Source organism: Pocillopora verrucosa, chromosome 1 (assembly GCF_036669915.1).
Source record: "Pocillopora verrucosa isolate sample1 chromosome 1, ASM3666991v2, whole genome shotgun sequence".
NCBI lineage: Eukaryota > Metazoa > Cnidaria > Anthozoa > Scleractinia > Pocilloporidae > Pocillopora > Pocillopora verrucosa.
In genome coordinates, this window is record NC_089312.1 from 24,999,167 (window position 1) to 25,020,275 (window position 21,109).

General features: G+C 37.5%; 1 protein-coding gene and 1 long non-coding RNA gene across 3 annotated transcripts; one reads left to right on the forward strand and one right to left on the reverse strand.

Moving 5' to 3' along the window:
* The first annotated feature begins 4,675 nt into the window (after positions 1–4,675).
* Positions 4,676–20,405, forward strand: LOC131796375 (uncharacterized). Of its 2 annotated transcripts, none has more exons than XR_009341130.2 (3): positions 4,676–4,903; positions 6,729–6,805; positions 18,860–20,405. It is a non-coding gene; the product is annotated as an uncharacterized lncRNA (long non-coding RNA). The 2 variants fall into 2 exon arrangements; XR_009341131.2 differs by lacking the exon at positions 18,860–20,405 and adding an exon at positions 7,472–8,686.
* Positions 8,699–19,480, reverse strand: LOC131796374 (protein ENTREP2). The gene is made up of 4 exons (XM_059113951.2): positions 19,157–19,480; positions 18,989–19,045; positions 12,406–12,741; positions 8,699–11,746 (listed from the first exon to the last, which is right to left on the reverse strand). Exons 1-4 carry the CDS (start codon positions 19,331–19,333, stop codon positions 10,604–10,606), a joined length of 1,713 nt encoding a protein of 570 aa, XP_058969934.1. The 5' UTR covers positions 19,334–19,480; the 3' UTR covers positions 8,699–10,603.
* Positions 20,406–21,109: the final 704 nt, after the last annotated feature.

The window sequence follows — 21,109 nt, forward strand, 5'->3', positions numbered from 1 at the left end:
ATCTCAAAGGACATATTCGAGGTTCACTAAAACCTGACCGTGAATCGGCAACGGACAAGAATCGATCATACAGGGTTTGAAAAACAAATCACCCAACCAAAAAAAAATATCTTTGTCATATTTTATCACCGATGAAACCCGGATTGAAAGAGAGTGCCACTTGTGGTACCAGTGGAACCTGAGAGACCTAACGAGGTTTTTTTGTTTGCAACATGTGAATATTGTATTTGAACCCTGAACTCTGCCGTACGGCTTATGTGGCTGCAAACAAACGTAACACTCCTGAATGGTAAAGCTGCGTAGTTATTTTCGTTAGAGCTCCGTATCAAAAATGGCCAACACCTAAACTAATATTATGTTTTCAATGTTTCCTTAAGAGGGTGTGAAACCTGAATATATATTTCAACACAACTAGCAGCAAAAACGCAAACTCTTTAATTATTAAGTTTATATTTGAATGTGACTTTCCGACTTCCCAAATAAAGTTCCGATATTCCGGTCTGAGATTTCGAATTCGGCAAAGTAGCTAAGACTGATCTACCGAAGAATATTCAAAGCTAGCCGCATTTTCTGTCTACTGTGACGGTGTAATTTAAAGAGTTTTCCTAAATTGTGTATATATGGTTCACCTTATCTCGCCATAAAATGGAGACTTCATTACAACGTAACGCCACTCCTGAAAGTATTTCGATAATTATTACTCAGAGCTGACGCAAATTGAAAAGTGCTGATGCCAACTTGAAACAATGCGGTAAATGGTGAAGGAACATTGCGCATCCGTCGCATTGACTAATCGGATATTAAAATCCAGGAACACAATTTTACGTTCATGGAAGCATATGCTCGTTACGAAGTTTTGTTGAGGTCAAAAGCCGACACCAATGAAAGAGTATTTAAATTAGGGTTTTTGAAAGTCTGAAGGGTTGTGGATGCCAGGGTTGTTGCGAACAAGTTGTGTGCCGAGTCAATCTTTGCTCACTGCATAATTTCGTTTTATGGCTGACAGCGAAGCACTTGTTCGTTCATGCGGTGGGTCTTTGAGTACCCTTGAATGTGTGTTTTCTTTTCTTTTCGTGTTTTTTTTGTTTTGTCTTTTTTTGAACGCGAAAGTATCTGGTGTTTTGCTAGATCTTGTCTGCACTTTATTAATTTCTCTAATGTTAGCTACGAATGCAAACGCAAATTTTGGGAAACAAACCTTATTTATACAATTTCAAAGAAAGCTGTGAAAATTACAAAGCTACCGCGAATTTCTCGGCAAAAAAATATCGTAATAGTAAACAAAGCAGTGAAATCAAATGCGTTAATCCCTTTTGAAAGTTTTGAAATCTTTACACGTTCAGGAGGTCGCTTTTAAACTAATGACTGCTGTGGAGAGCTCTAGAATTAACTTCATTCTTTAATTATTAGCTTGATAATATGTAAAGTTTCTATTAGTTCGAGAATTCGCTTCTCTGATGAACGATGTACTTTTGAAAGACGTTCTCAATTTTGACACTCATTCAAGACCTTATCACGAAACGGAAATAAACACGAGAAGCCACAACCGCAGGCGTTTGAGTGCATCGGAGACTTCGCAAATATTCAAGTCACGTTCTGAATCTTGTAGGCCGGAAATGCGTAACAATCTCAAAAGAATACATTATTTACTTTTCCTATTATTCAATCGTGTAACAAAAACAATAATTTCAAATTTAAATGAAGAAAGGGCGCTGGTTTTACTTGAAATGTATTTACGGAAAAGCATTTACGGAAAAGCTTCTCTTCGGCCACAAAATATGTAGAGTTTTCTCAGCAAATAATTCAGTCTTCATTCTCTCAGAATCAGTTGAGAGGAGAGCAGTGTGGGGTCAGTCTCCTCAGCACTTGGCGTAAAGGCCGCATTGTCTAAATCTCTTGAGCTTTTCAAATTCGCTGCTTGCCAAAAAGGTTCAGAAGTAAAACCTTAAACGAGAAATTCTGATTCAAATATTAGGATTTCTGAAAGGATTAGAAAGTTGGCATGGATAAAAATTAAGAAATCAGAGGGAAAGATGTAGAACACAGTCTAATGGATAACTTATCACAAGTATGCTAGAAGTGATTGTTCTGGAGATTCAAGCAAACGTGATCACTGTATCTAAAATAAACTTCTACAAATGTACATATCCGCAGAGTAACACTTGACATCAATTGTTTATCAAAAGGTCACGATATAGCACTTAACTGTTCCAATGTAATGTTTCTTCCTTGGAAGTACAACCTCAGACAATTCTTATGCTAAAAAAGCTGTTTGCGCCTCTGAGTGAACGATCGGTCTTTTTCTGGAGAGAAAAAAGAACTTTGTTTACGTTGGAAAATATTCCGTGCTGTTTGCTATGCAGTTTCAGGTACTCTCTAAAGCAAATTAGAGGTCAATACTAACAAAATACGTTTGATCTCGTCTTTCAGTAGAAACGGTTCACGCCATGCAATGAAAGTCATGGAGAGGAAGGAACGGCTGTAGAGTGAATGAATCTTCTTTCCAACGGATTTTTGCATTTTAACGTATTTGGTAGAATGACTTTATTAGTTTTTTTTTTTTTTAGGCATCAAAGGTTGTCAGATTTTGCAATCATTCAAATATGTAATCAAATACTAGGAATGCGGCTCGCCAAAGCGGCCTCACTATAACAAAGTGCTAGGATATGCCAAGTGGATTCTTAACTCTGGCTGCAGGCCTGGGGCTATAAATAAATAATTCTGCAAACTTGTCCACTTCTGTCGCAAGACTGGACTTAATCGAAGAGATTTCAGGGTATAAATAGGCCCAAATATTTCATTACTTCCACTTGGCTACCTCAGAGCTTGTGCTATTGATTATGTAAATTCTGCGTGAGCGATTCATTCGCGGTTTTGTAGACTTCCGCTCTCTAAATGCTCTCTGAAAACACCAGTTTTATACTTCATGACCCAAATTTTTTAATCATCGCCTCGAGCTGTGCGTGAGATTCACCGCATAAACACTGCCTATTATTGATAGTCCGCAATTTTTTCAGACGGAACTGAACAGTAGGGGGTTGGCAAACGCAGTTAAGATCCTCTCGTAGCTACGTCAAGAATTTCAGTCTTTCCTCTTGCGAGTGATATAGATATATAAAGCGATGGATAGTGAAGAAAAAAACGCCCCCTTCGATATTTTGTAGGACTCCTACATGAACCGCGCCTAAGCACGAGCGAACACGCCCTTTTTTCTCCTGATCCCACATATCACATAACGTAACCTTTCTAATATGAAATCAGAGTGGTCGAACACGGAAACTCGAGACTGATGGCATGAAAATATAAATGTGGGCGCGTTTTATACCAATTAAAGAGGACAGTCTCTTATTCTGTTCGCTCTAATTTACAGGCTTTATTCAAGTCGCTATAAATCGCCCTAATTCTCGCGCTGTAATTGTATCTTTACCAATTACAAGCCCTCGTGTTTTTATCGTAATTGTTTTGTTTTTTAGAATTTCTTATTGAATCTATAACTTCCATAATGATTTGTACGTGTTGTTGTTTCTAAAAGAACTTCTGCGGTTAGTCATCACTTGAGTCTATTCAATTTTTCTTTGATGGCCATCTTCCTGAGATCGCAACCAGGAAGTTTTCAAAAAAATGTTATCTGGCAGTGAGGCCCCCAAGGACGGACACGACGAGGTGTTGATAAAAATTGCTATTGATTAATGAGGATATATGAAAATAATTCGGAGAGAAAGAATCTAAGATGACAAGACTAACTAATCATGTTTGGAACTTGTGACTCAGGAGCAATTTTAGCTCAGTGTTGCTCGTAAAATGAGTCATCCTCTCTGTCTCTGAATTCTTGGCCGTTCTTTCCTTCTTTCTATTGGAAGAAAAATCAAAAACGCCGAAGAAATTGGTTGCATGTCTTTGAAATCATCAGTCATCGGTCGTATTTAACGATCCTTAAGATGTCAGTCAGGCTTATTATTTGTTCGCCACAAATCTCTACATTTACTAGTAGACGTTAGCAGCAGTCCTGGTAATGTTCATTGCTGAGTTATTCCTCCGTGGTGTGTTCAAAAGGATTTCAAATATACATAGAAGCAACTCACTTTCGCTTTTCTGTTCGAGGGTTTCTACTGGAACCTGTTTATACGCTCATTTCAGTTGCACAGTTTCCAACTAGAAAATCGTGATCATGATATTTATTCTCTGTGTAAGAGCAACTTCTCTACGTTTTATTCTGTGTTTGCTGCGATGAAACTCAGAAGAACTCAGTGTTTGAGAACGAAAACTACGAACTCTTATGCATTACGATCATCATTTTTCGCCGACAGTTTCTTGCTTAGGCCATCAAGCTTATGGAGCGGCGTGCACATCATTGATCGAGTTATTAATCTACTTATAAGGACAAAAATCATTCAAACACACCGAGCAAAGAAAACAGATCATATTATCGGCTGGATTTCGTGTAACCGGAAGGTGTGATTCTCACGCCTTGAGAATGAAATTATTAGCTCGCCAAACCACTAGTTGCGTTAAGCCCTTTCAATAAATACCGCAAAAGCGTAAGAATGTCACTTCATTTAATTAGCTGATCCCAAAACAATAAAAAAAACGTGGGGTTTGGACAATGACCCAAGATAAGCGATGACAAGAGGGCACGTATATGCTTATTAGACAATATCAAATAGGTGCTTTTAAAACAAAAAGACGGAGGCCATTTTTTGGCAGAGCATTTCCTAGAACTTTTAAAATCTCCTTTTTTCGTGGAAATATTAATTCGTTCCTGCTTTTGCCTAAAAGAGCGCGGGGTGAGGACACGACCAACGGTCTTGTATGATCTGGAAGCTAATCGATTTAAAGTTTAGTCCGTTGCCACGTATATATAAATATATATTCTGGTTGCAACGCATCGTAACATATCTTCTAGGTAAGTTTGCTCTGCTCTGTCCTCTGATTACTTCAAGTCATTATTAAACCGCCACTAAAAGAACGCGCTCTGTAATTCAAACTAAACACACAGCAGAACCAGAAGTTAAAAGACTGACAAAAGAACAGTTTAACTGAAAATAACATGACGGTCAGGTATAGTCAAAAAATAAAATCAGGCTTTATATTTTGAAATCACGCATACGAAGTCAGTCATGGCTGATGTAGGATCAACTGTAGAATTCAAGTCACATTGCTTAGAAATGAGCAACTAAGCCAACCGGCTGTGTAAATCACTTCATGAACCCAGCCGATAAATCGACGACAATCCGGCCTGACATGAGAATAATCTACAACTCTGGTTCTGTTCGTCGTTGGACTGGTCTTCCCTGAAAATTTCTGAGTAAAAAATTCCCTAGATTTTTAGAGCTGGATCTCTGTCTCGTGGCAGTGCGTATATACCTTAATATTTTCAGTCGATGACTTGAACTTGCGTGAAAAAAAGAAATAGACACAATTCTTAATTGTAAAGCTTCAGTCGGCTCGGAATTGTAGTAATTATAATAACAGTAGTTAACCAACCAACTTTTTCCGCAAACGAGAGCCTTGCATACAATGTCTTTTTATCATTTTACTCATAAAATGTCAGAAAAAACAAGGCGGTAAAAACCTGTAAAACTACGCCCTCAAGGAACTTGAATTCAGTTCAGTCACTGAGCCAATAAAGGATCTTTTCTCAGGAATTGAAGATAAAAGAATTGGAAAGTGACATCATTTTTGCTCTGGGTATCGGGGGTAAAACGGAATTGATATGAGTTTGTTTCAGTTTTTCATTGAGATAAACTGGTCTAATATAATACCGCCAGAGTGTGGATGTAAACGCCCTTTCTTTTTCTGTATCTGCAAAAAATCATACCTATCTAACATGGAATCGATCAGGTGGGTGGAATGGGATATATATATGTATGCGCGTTTTCCGACAGCATGGTAAGTGATCGGTTCAAGTTTTAATTTGTCGCCTATCAGTTCTTTTTACTCTTATTTGCGAGCTGAATTCGCTTTGAGTTGCTCTTAACTTACTAATCCACATTGTTACCTTGCCCTTACCAACAACTGGCGTGATTTTTCATTGTTGAGTAAGCCCATAAAGACTCTTGCATATTCACTTAAAGGTTCCTACCTACTCCAGTGGCTTTTCATCGCTACGTATACAGTCTATGTTATTCTGCTGTGACAGTAATCTTCTTGAGTTCTCAATATGAAAGTTTTACCTCACAAGAAAGAAAGGAAAGAAAGGTCGTAAAAACGTTGGAGATAAAGAATCCCAAATGATAATATTGATTAGTCATCACCGCAGTTAATTCAGGAAATATACTTCAGTTGTTAGTTATATTGTTGTTTATCCATTTCGTCCCCAAATTCTCGGCTATCTTATATATCCAGTTAAAAATTTGATGGGAAAATTGAAAAGGAAATGAAGAAATTTGTTGCGACAGTTTCTTTAAAATCATTAGTCATCGGTCGTGTTTAACTCTTCCTAAGTTCTCGGTTCTTTTTTCGCCATTATATAAAGGTACCAATCGTCGTTGTGGCACGAGCCAATCATTCTTCTATACTCGAGCTATACTCGAAGGTAACCAAGAAAAATCTTAAATAGAAGCAATATCTTTAGGTTTTTGGTTCAATTATCGCGTATTCCGGGCACATAGAGGTTAAGTGAAGTTATGCACATTTTTCAAAGTTTCACATCAGAAAACTATTTCTCAAAACTTTCTGTATAGCTCTGTCTTATTTGCCTAAAGACTCCTCATTTTTATTTCTTGAAGACTTTGAGAGCAGTTCCGAGAGTCGTTTCCCACTTCGTCCAGTGTCCGCCAGAAGGAAACTCCAAGCGAAAGAAAAGGTACGACCTCCTGGACGCTTCTATCGGTTTTCCGCTCTCATTTTTCCCTTCTATGCTCGCTTTTAAGTCTCTTGCTTTCTTTCTTTAAGTTATGGAGCGGCCTACACATCTTTGATTGAGTTATATGGTAATATTCTTTTAAGGATAATCGTACAAACAGATCTAGAAAAGCCGAGAAAGCCGCGGATTATACCCGCAGTTCATGTGCTCGGAACTTGAGACCCACGCCTTCATTTTGTGTTATTAGCTGGCTATACTACTATTTGCGTTAAGATCGTTAATGGTTACCGCAAAATAATAAGAATGTCACTTGGAGTGATTAGTGGGTACCACAACAATTAAAAAGCGTGGGGTATGGTCAATGACTCAAGATTTGAGATATCAAGAGGGCACGTATACTACATCATGACCGTCATACACTATAAGGGGTGTTTCTGAAACAATAAAAAGGGAACCATTCACAGGCAGAACATTTCCAGAAACTCTTAAGTGGGCCGCTGCTGCTTTTATCGCAAAGGGGTGACGACTTGGTCAAAATTCGCTCGTCATATTGAATATGTGCTTCAGATCAGTTTCGTCCGCTATCATGTACATACTATTCTAGATGCAATAAATTATTGCGTATCCGATATCTGAAGGTAGTTTAATTTCCTCTCCTTTCCTCAGTGGAGGCCCCAGTTCATCATCAGTGGGTGCTTGTTTATACCCTCACGCGTGATACGTAATAAAACTACCATAGAGGTCAAGGATAAAAAAGCTGTAGAGCTGAAAATACAACAATTTCAACAAATAATAAATCTAATAAAAGCTGGCTTTAAGTAAAATAAGCAGTGCAGACCAGACTGATAAATCAAAATAAATGAAATGCAAAAAGATCAACCTTTTTTGTTAGAAAATTCACTCGATCGAAGTCAATAATCTTCAAAGATTAACTTTATGCTTCAAAATCACCCAGAAAAGAACGACCGAGCTGGCTGTGTAATCCACTTCATAAATCACTGTGACGTAAGAATTTTGATGAAAACAAAAAGTGCTCTTTTTAATTTTCCCTGAAAATTCCGATGGACGAGTCCTCAAGAATTGTAAGGCTGGATTTCCACTTTTTCCAGAAAATACATTAATAGATATTAGTATTCTAGTTGTCGACTAGGATGCACAGAATTAGTAGACGCAATCTACGTAGGGCTTGAGTCCGCTTGGAATGTTGATTCAACCATCCAACCTTTTCAAACGCGAGCCGTCCATTTTTTGTCGATCTCAGTCTCTAAAGTTAGCTGTATTAGACCCGTAACGTTTGGCTAGGAAACCAAATCCAATTTTAGCCATTGAACCAATAAACGACCAACAATGGATTTGCAGGTCCAGTAAAAGTAAGGGAACGAGATAGAGAAATTAATTTTCCGTTGTAGCTCAAGAGATATGACGGAATTGATACGATTTCTATCGGTTTTGTTGAGGAATAAACTTGCATAACTTGGAATATCCTAGAACGAAGTGACTGTAGACTAAGCAAGATTATGCTAAGAGCCAATGAGAACTCAAAGTAAAACCGAGCAAACTGCATAACGCGCGGGAAAACGCGGGCGACTGAGTCGTAATTGGTTTTGGTCTTGCATCTGATTGGTTGAGAAAGGGCCAATTACAGAGCAAAGTTACGCATAACGAGATAAATCCTGGATTACTTTTGACATTCAGTTTAAAAATGCTCTTGGCCATTAACTCGATTTCTTATCAACAAACGAAATCCTGTCATCATCATAAAATGTACTATTTTTGAAGTTTAAAACGTTTGAGATCGAGGTACGTATATGTGACACTATAACTTATGGTAAAAAATTGAACAAAGTGAAACTGCCTCTCCGAATAATAAGTTTATTTAGTTGATACAAAGTCAAAAGTCATATCGTTATCATTTTAAAGTCCTTCCAGACTATATCAATAACAGTCACTATAAATAGATGAATCACTGATCATTAAAATAAATGGCATTAGATGCACTTAAATTGCGATCATGTTATTTTAAATCTGAACTACACATCTGCATAAACATAAGTACGTATTTTCACTTCAATGTCAACATTTTTATAACAAAAATTAGAGATTTACTTTATCTCTTTTTTTATTTTAAAAAATGTTTCTTGAGAAGTATCAGGAATATTGTTGTAACTCCAGTCTGGACAAAAACTAACCTAATGGCCTTTGATTCTTAAACCCTCGGCAAATAAAAAGCACCGGGAGGGGGGAGTGGAATGGGAAAGTAAGGTATTAAATTTCTGCATGGGGAGGCCCCCTCCCCGAGGTGCAAGTACCGTCCTCTTTTTATAAACCGATTCCTCTGAAAATATAACTTCTTTAGCATAATCATACCTCTTTCACAAGCAAGCTTAACAGCACTTTTTCAGAGCCCTTCAAATGACGCGTACGCACGATATTTCTGGAGAAAATCTAAAGCCCTTATGAATGCCTAAATGATAATTTTCGTACTCTTTGGCGCAGTTAGAGCCTGAGAAGGGTACTCTTTTAAGGCGGAGCCCTCCTGTGCAAGCCATTTAAAGGATTACTCCCTGGGAAATTGCTATATACTGTCCTAGCATGATATGTCTTTCCCTTAAGCCTGTGACACCCGGATTATAATGTACATCCTCCTCAAATTATCAATACACTGTTAAAGTTTCAATCACCTTGTGGGGTATCATCATAATATACCGCTAAATTCTCCCAACTAACTTAGAAGAAATTTTATCGCCGCGATAAGCGAGTATGGCGAATTTGATCATGGAAGTTACATTGAAAAAAGCTAGTTGTTCTCCTTCTGGAATATTGGATTCAGAAAATACGCAAAAACCATAATAAGATTTCTGCCTGGTTCTGCATCCTTTTAGTCTTCACATTAAGTAACCTAAGAAAATCAGAGCTCTGACAATTCTGTTTTCAGTATCCACTGGAGACTGGGAAAAAGAATACATAACATGCAAAATATATTACAAAAATGTCGTACATCAATGTTTCTGTGTCTTGGTTAACCTCTGTTTTCTTTTGCTTATATATTATTTATCACTGAAGTGATTGAGAAAGCTAGTCCTCTGCGAAATGCATTGGACGAACACCTCCGAAGCCAATTCACATTACACTTCAAAATGTTCCTTCATGTCTCGATCTCGTTAGGAGTAACCACACCATCTTTGCTTGGCGTGATTCGATGCTCATTTTTCTTGCTTATTTTTCGGTAAAGAACTGCTAGATCAGTTAAGATTAGGTTCAGGAAGTGGAGAACCCAGAAGGGAAATGATGGGGTGATCATCGAAAATCCGTGATAAATCTGTATCAAACTGCCTCTAATTTGCGTTTTGGAGCGCATTCAAATTCAAAGCCTTTGGTAGGTAACACCCTTCACGTTACTCTGACTACTTACTCTTGGCACTGGTTTTGCTTCAACAACAACCCAACGGAAAGTGCCCCACACCATTGAAAAGTCTCAATGCCGAGGTTTTAAGCCTGTAATACTCTAACAGCCATGGTTTCAAGAGAGGGGAGGGGAGAGGAGGAGGGAGGGGAGGGAAGCGGAAAGGGAGGGGAGCTATTGCTAGAATGATAATGGACCAAAGTATATTTATTAACGGGGAAAAGGATATTAAATGTCTTTCGTATGGTAATTTTCCGGGGACAAGTCTATTATATCTGGTTCCAATCCACACACTTTCCCCTCGTTAAGCTGCCAAGATCACCCCTGTCATTTTTCCTGTTATCTCCAAACCCAAACTACCTTCTAATTAAGGCCTAAGCCACTAACACATATCTTCATACTACCGTTTCTTTGCCTTGTGTAACTGAATCGTCGTTTCCACGATTCACTTGCGAGTTTAGTGATTCACAGTTAACATTCCATCTTTCCTTGTGTCTCGAAATGCCATGCGAATGCCTTCGTCGTCTTTTTTTTACTTTGTCCTTCCTCTGCTCGCTACGACTGCTGATGTGATCTTTCGAAGGATCACCTTTGAGCGGAGTTCCTTTTTTTGTAAGTCGATGGGAGTTTCTGGTGGTGACGGGCTTAGCAGTATTACAAGTTTTGAGCTGTTCATCAACTGGCAGTCGCATGTTGGGCGGAGGTCGAGCCATGACCTCAAATGAATTCACATAGATAGCGTTTTCACCTAAAGATCTACTCCGGGTGCGCAGGGATAAGATAGGAGTCCCTCGGGCAGAAGATGTAGAAACCGCCGGTACATTACGAGCGTGAACACTATCTTTGGTTGATGTCTCCTGTAGCGACGATGTTCGCCTCCTTGAGCCTGAGGAAGCTTCAACTAGTTCTGAGAACTCCGCTTGAATTCTAGACTTTGCAGGATGATTAAGCAAAGGCGTGGCTCCAATGAGAATTGTCTTGTATATATCAGTGTCATTAACATTCGTTTGTTGTTCAGAAGAGCACCTATTACAGCTGCTTGACAAATCGGATGAAGCGCTAGCTGTGAGAAGGTCACTACTGTCCGACATAGCATTGAGGTGGCCATTCCAAGGCACACCTCTATCTTGGAGGTTGCAACCTTCCCTAGAGATGCTAAGGGTGGCTGAAGGCGGGGCCCTGAGTTCCTCGTCGTAACTTAATGCCTGATGCCTCGAGTGCATAGGCTGGAAATGTACGTCCGTTTCAGAAGATTGTGGTAGGTTGTTTGAAGACTCCGGAGAAGTCAAAGAGTTCTGAGAATCGGCTAAGGAAGGATTCTGTGATGAGTAAGGTGGAGGTAAGTCAGTAGGGTCAAACACTGGAGGCGGGACTATGCATGACGACAGACCATATTCTTGAAAATTATCCACGGAGTGATATACCGGTGGCGCGTAGGGCGGCAACATTGTAAGGTCTGTCGAACAAGGAGCCCAAGTATAGCTGTCTGGGTTCCTACTAGCATGGGACCTCCTTGAACTATGGCGACCACAAAGCCCCTAACAGAGAAAAAAGAGTAGAGTACTAAACACTACGAAATAGGAGAGTTTTGCAAAGAAACCACCTCCTGAATGAGCAATCTATGTAAATGTAATATGAAGAGGGGCGGGAATGGGAAACGATGAGGAATGGGGGAAAATTAGTTCTAACTAAATTTTTTCAACAAAACACCCTCTAAATGTACCACATGCAAGAGTTGGAATAAAGGAAAACGGAAAGGAAGAGGATGGGAAAACGGAGGGGTAGGATAGAACAGAGTAGGGGAGGGGGGGAAGAGGAGGATGAGAATTACATTGCATAAGCAGAGGTAAACGAACGAAAACTTTCAAAACATAAATTATACCCATCGTTCACTACATGCATGTGCATTTTGAGGAATTTCTGATGATTAGTTGGGAACGAACCATAAACACTTAACAAACAAAGTAGAAACTGAAGGGACCACAAGGGTGTTGCTGAGATTACATCATAGTACATGCATCTATTGAACGTCTACCCCGCCCCCCTTAAATCAGAAAACGTGTCAATTTATCATCAAAAGACAACCTGCCATGCCACAAATTCTACGAAGATACTTGTGAGAAACACTTACCCATAAGTCTTTACTGTATCCTTGGGAAATAAATTTTAAAACAACTGATACAATCATTCCTCTCACCTGATGTCGACTTGTTTGACGTGCTACTGCAGTACATCCCAAGATAGTTGCAATGAAGCACAGTAAGCTTCCAAAGATGGTTAGAACACAAAGTCCATATAACAACCCAGTAAGTAGTCCTGTTATCACACTGCAGTCCTGCACCCCCTCAAATTCCACCACTCCCACACCTTGATAGCAGGCCATTTCAGATTCACAGCACTTGCAGCGAGGCCCTGAAATTTCTTTTTCACACATGACAAGTGATCTGAGCAAGCCTCCTGCATCTCCTGTTAGAATTGTACCAATCATCTGCAGAACCACACATACCGCTGAGAAGAATGTGAACAAACTCATCTGAAACAACAAAATAATGTTTAGAAAAATGAAATAAAAATATTTTACAAAGGAAAAAATCATGAATTCAAAAGTGTAACATAATAAAACTGCTTGACATTTTTATAAGCGTAGTTCAGTTTTAAAATTTTTTTTTTCCAAATGATCATTCTTAATGTTACAAACAAACAAAACAAAACAAAAGAAGAAAAAGGATATAAAAGGAAAGAGATAAATTTGATCTACCAGTAAATTCAAGGTGCTCAAGAGCAAAAGAAATTTGCTAACATTTTTAACATTGATGCTTTTTTTTTCCTTTGGATCACATTGTTTGTTGATGTTCCTTTAAAAAGTCCATATATTAACTTTAAAACTTTTGGAGGGCAAAGCAGATGAACCAAAGCTAAACTACCCTAGAAACTCACACAATGCAAAGGAACACCCACTGAAGCAAGGTGATTTTTTATGATTTCCAGTTAAGAATGGGTCTGTTAAGTCCCAAACAAACTCTTATATTTTGCCCATAACAAGACTTATTGTGAGAGCTTGGGCTACCTGTGTCAATGTAAACTCACTGCTCTACAAGGCATATTGGTAAAGTATGCAGAGTTGATTTGGTTGTGAAACCACATCATGGTTAACATCTCAATCAACTGAGTTAATAAATAATTTGAGATCTCTAGCAATTTAGTTGGCACAAACTTGACCATAAATGCTCTCATAAACTATGTGCCTGGAGAAAAAAAAATATTCAGTGCATACTCATACGGGGAGTAAATATGAGAAAAAACATGAAAGGATTTGCCACACATTTTGCTATACAATATACATGTAGTCTACATCATCCTGTATGTTAAAGGAAAACTTCCTTCTAGTAATCGGCCCTTTCATTGTTAAATGAAATTCAAGTCTTAATGCAATAACTACATATTAAATGTAGTGTGAACTGTTCAAAAGCACCAAATTGGGAAACTCTTGAACAAATCATTCCTAACTTGATTGAAAAGAACATGCCCATAGAGGAAACCACTGTTCAGTTCAAAACTTTCCAAAAAGATAGAGAAATGTAATTCACATGTAGGTGCCTTTAAAGGAAAACAATGTTCAGTTCAAAATTTCCATAAAGATGGAGAAATGTAAAATGCAATAATATCATATATCATTTATTATCAAAATACCACTCATTTAAAGTATAATGACACAAAAAAATTAGAAGAAATAAACCAATAATTTAGAAAGGATGAAGAAGACCACCATTTATTTGTAAAAAGAACTCACTTGAAAATTGTAAAAGCAGCCTTAATTTTAACAGATGCAGAAAATTTCACTATTGTAGTAAATTTTAACAGAAAGTGTCTTTTCTTAATTTTTCGCAGTTTCTAGATAACTGCAGTGATTGTGCCTAACAAGATGCCATGGCAGGCCAAATTAGAAAGGGGGTTAATTAAGTGCCAGTACTTTAGAATATAGGACAGAACCATTCATGAACCCTGAATTGTTCCTGTACACTGGGGCTTAGAATAAAAATAGATACCATACACATATCATAAAAAATTTATAACTCTAACCCATCAAGACTGTATTTAACTTTTTCATCAGTTCTTTCTCAATGACATGTAAATGGCAACTGCCGGAAGCAGTTCACAAAATATTCCTCATTTTATGTAAATTGGCTCGGTCATAAACACTGCTAATATAGCTTTGCATGCTGCAATGCTAAATCAATATTTCTGATTCTACCATTGTATGAAAAAACATTTTTAGATTTAGCTACAGGTAAACATATATAGATTTAAAATATAACAAAAAACCTAATGCAAAACATCCCTGAAAAACCTGTCGAAGTTAAGATTACCAATAACTTTCATGACATCATGGTTAGTTTTATCAAGCACATGTACACTTGGTATTGCAAATCATGCATAAAACTTGGCATCAAAAAAAGAGTGTAGACCAACAGCTCTCTAAAACTACAATTTAATACTTGTGTTATTGTGATAACATTTGTCCTAGCTGATAACAATTATAATAATATTTGTTTGCAAAGTCCACTGTTGTTGTAAAATGGCACTGAACCAGATGTTAAAATAAATGTTATTCATTAATTTTATAATTAGTATGCAAACTCAAAAAAATTTCCAAAAGGAAACCACTAAAAAAAATGTGATTGATAGCTTAATTCATGCATGAAAAGACCACTGGCTCAAGAAACACCAAACAAGACATGCGTAAAAGTTGTCAAAGACAGCACATCTTTGACAACGTAAGCACCAAAAAATGGCTTGTAGGGTCAATTGAAGCGATTTTATCAAAACTTTCCAACAATTGTCTGCATAGAAAACATTTGAACTGCTTTACTAAGATTTGCACTGAGTTCATTGATGAAATCTGTGACAACAAAGACAAGGGGCAGGTGGTTGAATGCTGGACATTGGACTGTCTTTGTTGCAGACAAAATGTGCCCTGTATTTGTGGCCTATAGGGGCTGAAATACTAGGATTTTTCCTAGATGAAATGATAAGGTACCAATGGTATAGTGCAAGCCTCAATTTGCTAAGAAAAATAGGGAGCAGGAGGAATTTGAATGGGCTTGTTATGAAGATGCCATTCAATGGCACTTCTGTCCAATTAAGGTAAGCATTTCTTTCTTGCAATATCCTGTCTAGTTTTCTATCAGCCATTTAAAACTCAGTTGAAAATCAGTTTCATCTTTCACCTGAAAATGTTTTTGTGATACCTTGTGAGAAAAACCTGACCTCAAAATAAATTACTCAAAGGCATTGAAGAAATGTCTAGCTGTGAAGAGTTAGGTTTGACTAATTGGTGATGATTACCCATCATTTTAAGGAAAATAGTTTTGAAAGTTTTATTTTCTCAACCATAAATTGTATAGGCTAAGATTAAGTTACATTTATGTTTTTTTCCACGTTCTTGTCAGCAAAACACAAGTATATGTCATCAACCTTTAATGTGTTTCTGGTTTTAAAACAGCCCATCAATCATCAGTTTAAGTGTCTAAATCATGCTTTCTATGAATACTGTGTCTCTTAATTGCAATTTGCATCAATAAGAAGTATTACAACTTAAAGTGACCAAGCAAATGATTTGTCTCATTGAATTTATGGAGTAGGCTTTTCCAGATTGTTCCACAGCCGTCTAATATTCAAATCATTCATAATTCATGGAAGGAGAACTTAAAAAACACTTTTTGACAACCGCTTTCTTTACGGAATAGTGCATCCCATTCCACTGAACAAACTAAGACCATGAATTCTTGGAAAAAAGACCATGTAAACACCTGTAACCATTAAGGAATTGGATTTAAAGCTGAGTATACAAACTTTTTCATTCAATATAGTGCATGTATCAAACAATTTTCATCTGTCAGCATCACAACTCAAGCAGCGCACAGACCACATGGTTCTCAAACTGTCTCAGCTTGTCTGAAAACGTTTTTGCCACAATATAGAAACCCAGAAAACAATAGCAATATGATTATTCAAAGGTATGTAAAACACTTAAGGGTCATGGGGTGAAGTGTCTGGTATTTGTTATCAATTTTACATAAGTTTAAGGCATTGTCTGCTGTTTATCTCACTAACTCACCAGATGCACGCAGAAGTCTGTATGTCATAGAGCGAGAGATTTAAGAGTTTATAATCAAGCATTTAAAAATTAACGAGTATATAATGCCTTTACTTGTCCACTATTGATATTGACTGACAAACAACAAAACATTTGCGTGTGCATCACTTGGGATCAGACATTAATCCATTCAAAATACGTAACAAGGTCAAGCTAGTTTTCAACTGGCCACATATTGCACTTTATTGGAAGAGTAGACATTAAAAATGGTAAAACAAGTTACCATTTCTTGAGAAGATTGAGTAATAATAGAGTCAGTACTCTACACAAAGCGCACAATTAAATTATAATTAGATGTTTGGCAATTTGCTACACATCTTTAAAGTAGGACTCTGTTAATCAGACTCGGTCTTAAATCGAGTAATAACTTGCTTAACCACAAGACAGTCTGACAATAAGGTTAAATAACATATCAGTAATGCATTAAAGAGGCTAAATGAAAGGGAAAAAAAACTGAATGTGATCCAGTCTCCACTGGATAACACATTTCATCTAAGACTTCTGTTTATAGCATATGCTGTTTTAAGACACTCTTGTTAGCACACTTCTCTTGTGATGACCACCTCAACAAAACTCAACTTAAATCTATACAGACTCCATATTTATACTTTTCCGTAAGCAGCTGCAGACACTTTCAAGGATTATGGCTCAGACACTTCCTTTGTTTTAAGTTTCCGTAGGTAGACCCCAAAAATATCTTCACATTAGCCTTTGATTCTTGTTTTAATAATCAATTATGTATCAATGTTTGTTTCAATAATTTTACACCACTGCATAAATTAAAGCCCAATATTTCCGTGTTTCATTTGTTGTCATTTAGACCCGGCTTAATTTCAATATTCTTGTTTGCTGAGCGTGCTCTTATGTTAAGAAATTATCTATCACTAATGCCTTTTATTCCTCGCCCACCAGGACTATATTCATGTACACTGCAATCTTTAGCTATTGATAACTTTTTCACTTCCAAGGGGTCTCTCTCAGATTCAGTTCTCCAACCCCTTATAAAAGTATCATTTTTATACAAATGTCTCTCTAATTACTTGAGAATCTTCACACAGATTATTCTTTCAAACAACATGAACATAAAACATGACTTGCATGTCAAATCTAAAACAAAACTAAAACTATTGAATACTTCTGAAGCCACAGTGTTTGACTTCCTTCGCACCTTAATAAAAAAATAAATTTCTTGATAAAGAAGTTTTACAGTTGACTACTAATGTATTGAACCTTCCAAAGAAATAGAAACTGCTCAGACCTCTCATGAAAATAAAATAGGCTCCAGGTATTGGAAGAGTTAATTGTTGGCTGTAACTTACTGAACTTTGATAGGCAATCTGGTAGCTGGTCGTCATGAAATTACAATTAGTAACACCACTTGTAAATGACTAAAAGAAAGAATTTATCTCTGATCCTGCTACTGCATTATAGTATAGGACAACAACTACTCATTATCTCTGAGTTAGTTCTTAAGCTGTAACTTTGTCCTGATTTTGATCTCCATAAACTACCTCAAAAGTAACTGTAGTGAAATGAGATACGTCTTTGACTAAATAATCTACCCCTGATTTAGAAGCCTTTAATTTTTCATACATGCCATCTCGAACAACACATTGAACCCCCTAAAAACTAACAGTGTCAACATCAAGTGTCTGTCAATACAGGGATTTATAACACTATTTCCCTGCATTCATGATCTGCAAAATTTGGGAGGGTATTAAATGATATTTGAGTGGCAGATCTTAGAAGGTAAACAGTAACCTTTTTAATTAAAATTTACATAAAAGAAAAACACAACAAGACTTAATTTAAAATACAGCTGCAACCCAGGCTAATGTTCAGTGTGTATACAGTCTGGTTTGAGGAATTTTTGCATATTGTATAGACAGTAACAGTTCAAAGAAGGATATATTTTGGTTTCATTTCACGTTCTCAAAAACCCATAGTACCATAATTTGCGTCAAAATTCATTGACAGAGTAGGGATTGAATATATTGAAATACTGTGCAACTCCAAAGCTTTGAAACGAATAAAAATTTGGAGGATTTCTGTTGGACTAAAAATTGTCACTTGATATATCACATCTCTAGACTACTGACAACACGCCTAATAACTGTCTGATCATTTCATAAGAATGAATTCGACTTGTAGATTACGAAATACCGTGTAGTGAGAAGGAACATCCCATATTTCAGTTTCAGTTGTGCTTCTTGAGTAAAGTACATTCAATCAACAGCAGAGGAGATGTCATTCATCCCCCCTTTCGTGTAGTCTGGGCAAACATCACATGAGTTCAAGCATTAATTTTTTGTCCACATTTTATTAGCCCAAATTTTTTCACCTAATGTTTAAACCCAAGGAAAATATTGTTCGGTAAAAAAATAGGGTGATCTTGATAAGAAAAAAATAATGCAACTCTAGCACAGTTTGTAAAGGAGGTCTAGTTGTGTGTATAAATAAACCGACACACAGGAAATTATTTTCAATCCTACAGATTTAGCTCTGGATACCACCGACACGAAAGCTACATGTATGAAGAAGAGCCTTTCAAACGATAGAGAGAATATACTCGTAGGCTTCATTTTAGAATTGAGGGTGGAAAATATACATTCAATGGACTCACCGACATCACAGACGAATGCTTCCAAGCAATTATACCTACACCACCGCTCCAAAAAACCTATTAAAGAAACACAGAAGCGTCAAGTTTGTCAATGGAAATCACGCCAACATCTCACCGCTACAATCAATGGTCACAGATTTTAACTCATGCAAGGCAAGAGGATTTTACCGCGAATCCAGCCCAGTAAGGACAAGCGTTACGTATTCTATCCGAAGAAGTGAAGGCGAAAGCTGCGAAAGACAACGCAGTTAATGAGACGCCTAAGAGGATTTGAACAACACCAAATCCAAGAGTTGTTCGACGAATTTTGAACATCTGTTGACTTCGTGTATCTTGTGTGTTCATCTTGTGAAATTGAAAGTTTCGATGCGACTAGGTCGCTTTTGGTGAAACATAGCACGAACCAAATACATTAACCTAATTCGATCGTGCCTCCGGCGAGAAATGTTCAAAACTCAGACTGCCTTCATATCATCTTTGTCCCAGACGATTGGCCGGAAGCCTCATTCTGATGTTCCGTCTGGTATGCGAGCTGATCGTTACAAGGGAGGGGAGGGTGACTTATTGCGTTCCTTTTGATATTTTTAAAATTCCACTCGGGAATTTCTTTCACTTCATTTACTTCTTCACCGAGTATTTTCAGAAAATACTAACTCCGCGGTTCAAATCACTAAATTTCATGTTTAAGTGTCAAAAGGGAACAAGGGGTCTTAAAAAAGGCCCAGCCCTACCCTAGCTGGGAAGGTTTTGCGGTTTAGTTCCAGTCAACATCAAAGAGAACCAACGTCCTAGTCCTTAGGCATTTTATAAAGATTGAAATTCTAATCGTCGCCGGTGGTGTTTACTGCTGTATTAGGCAATATTTTCATGTCAAGGAATATTCCCTTGAGGGTAAAAGAGAACATTTTTGACTTTCGTGTGACCGCTCTTTCAAGAAGTATTTATTTTATTGACGACCAACAGCGCCAGACTAAACACTACTGAACAAAGAAACGACGATAAATAATTCATTATCTATTCATGACGCTGTTATTTCGTTCTCCCTTTTCTTTTCCTTTGCGGTTTATGAATTCATTATGATCGTGTCATGAATCAAAAAAGGAAAAAAAATTGCGATGATGCAGCAAAAAATTGGCACAAAGGCAGACATTTTGTGGTTAAAATCCGACATATTTATACTTTCGTGCACATGAAATCAGCATGAGGTGCATTTCGATTTTTTTTTCATTGCGTGCTAATTATATTCCCCACATCCTGGTCGTGTTTACCAATATTAAAACAATTTCTTTGTGAATGAAGGCTTGTTGAAAATACGCTGATGCACCATTTTTGTCTTGAAAAAAGATGAACAATGTCGGTGCTGAAGAGGGTCATGAAGCAGGACTGAAAAGATTAAAAAGTAATGAAGAGCTGAAAATAGTCCCTTTTTTGACCTATGTAAGATCCAAATGGAAAAAATTGATACAGATGTCTTCCAGCCTGTCGATGTTACAAAACAGGAATAAAATCACTTAAAAAATCGATTGAATTTTCTGTTAGCCAAAACTCCACTGAACCTTAATAAAGGGATGAATTCAAGATTGTCTGATAACGATAGTCCCCTGCTATTTCAGACCTCCCTATGAGAAACGAAACTTACTCAATTCCGAGTGGCTTTTCTTTTTCAAGACAAAACATGGGGCTAGTAGCTGACATAAAAACGCTTGCTATTATTTCTGTACTCTAATTTGAACAAACAACCACGCCAAAAAAACAGCAGGTGGAAGTTTTGGGCCTTTGTAGAAATTGAATTTCGTGACTCCTGCCGACTGCGCTCAGAAAATAAACGCATGCGCATAAGTATCGTGGAGGCTGCGGGTTCTAGCAGAACCGCCTCGAGACAACCAAGCATGGTCTTCCTTACAACTCAGCACGACTGTTCGAGGCCACCAACTGAGTTTAAGGAAGTCTTTCTCACGCAATGTTTCTTTCCACTTGGCGTCATGGTAGTTTTTAAAGATTACCTCTGAAATGTAGTTTCACACATGTTATAGGAACGTATTTCATGGTAGCCGTTTCTGAGGTTCGTGCCCAATGCGAGGAAATGCCGCCAAGCTCTAATCTGACTTATTGTCTTGAGAG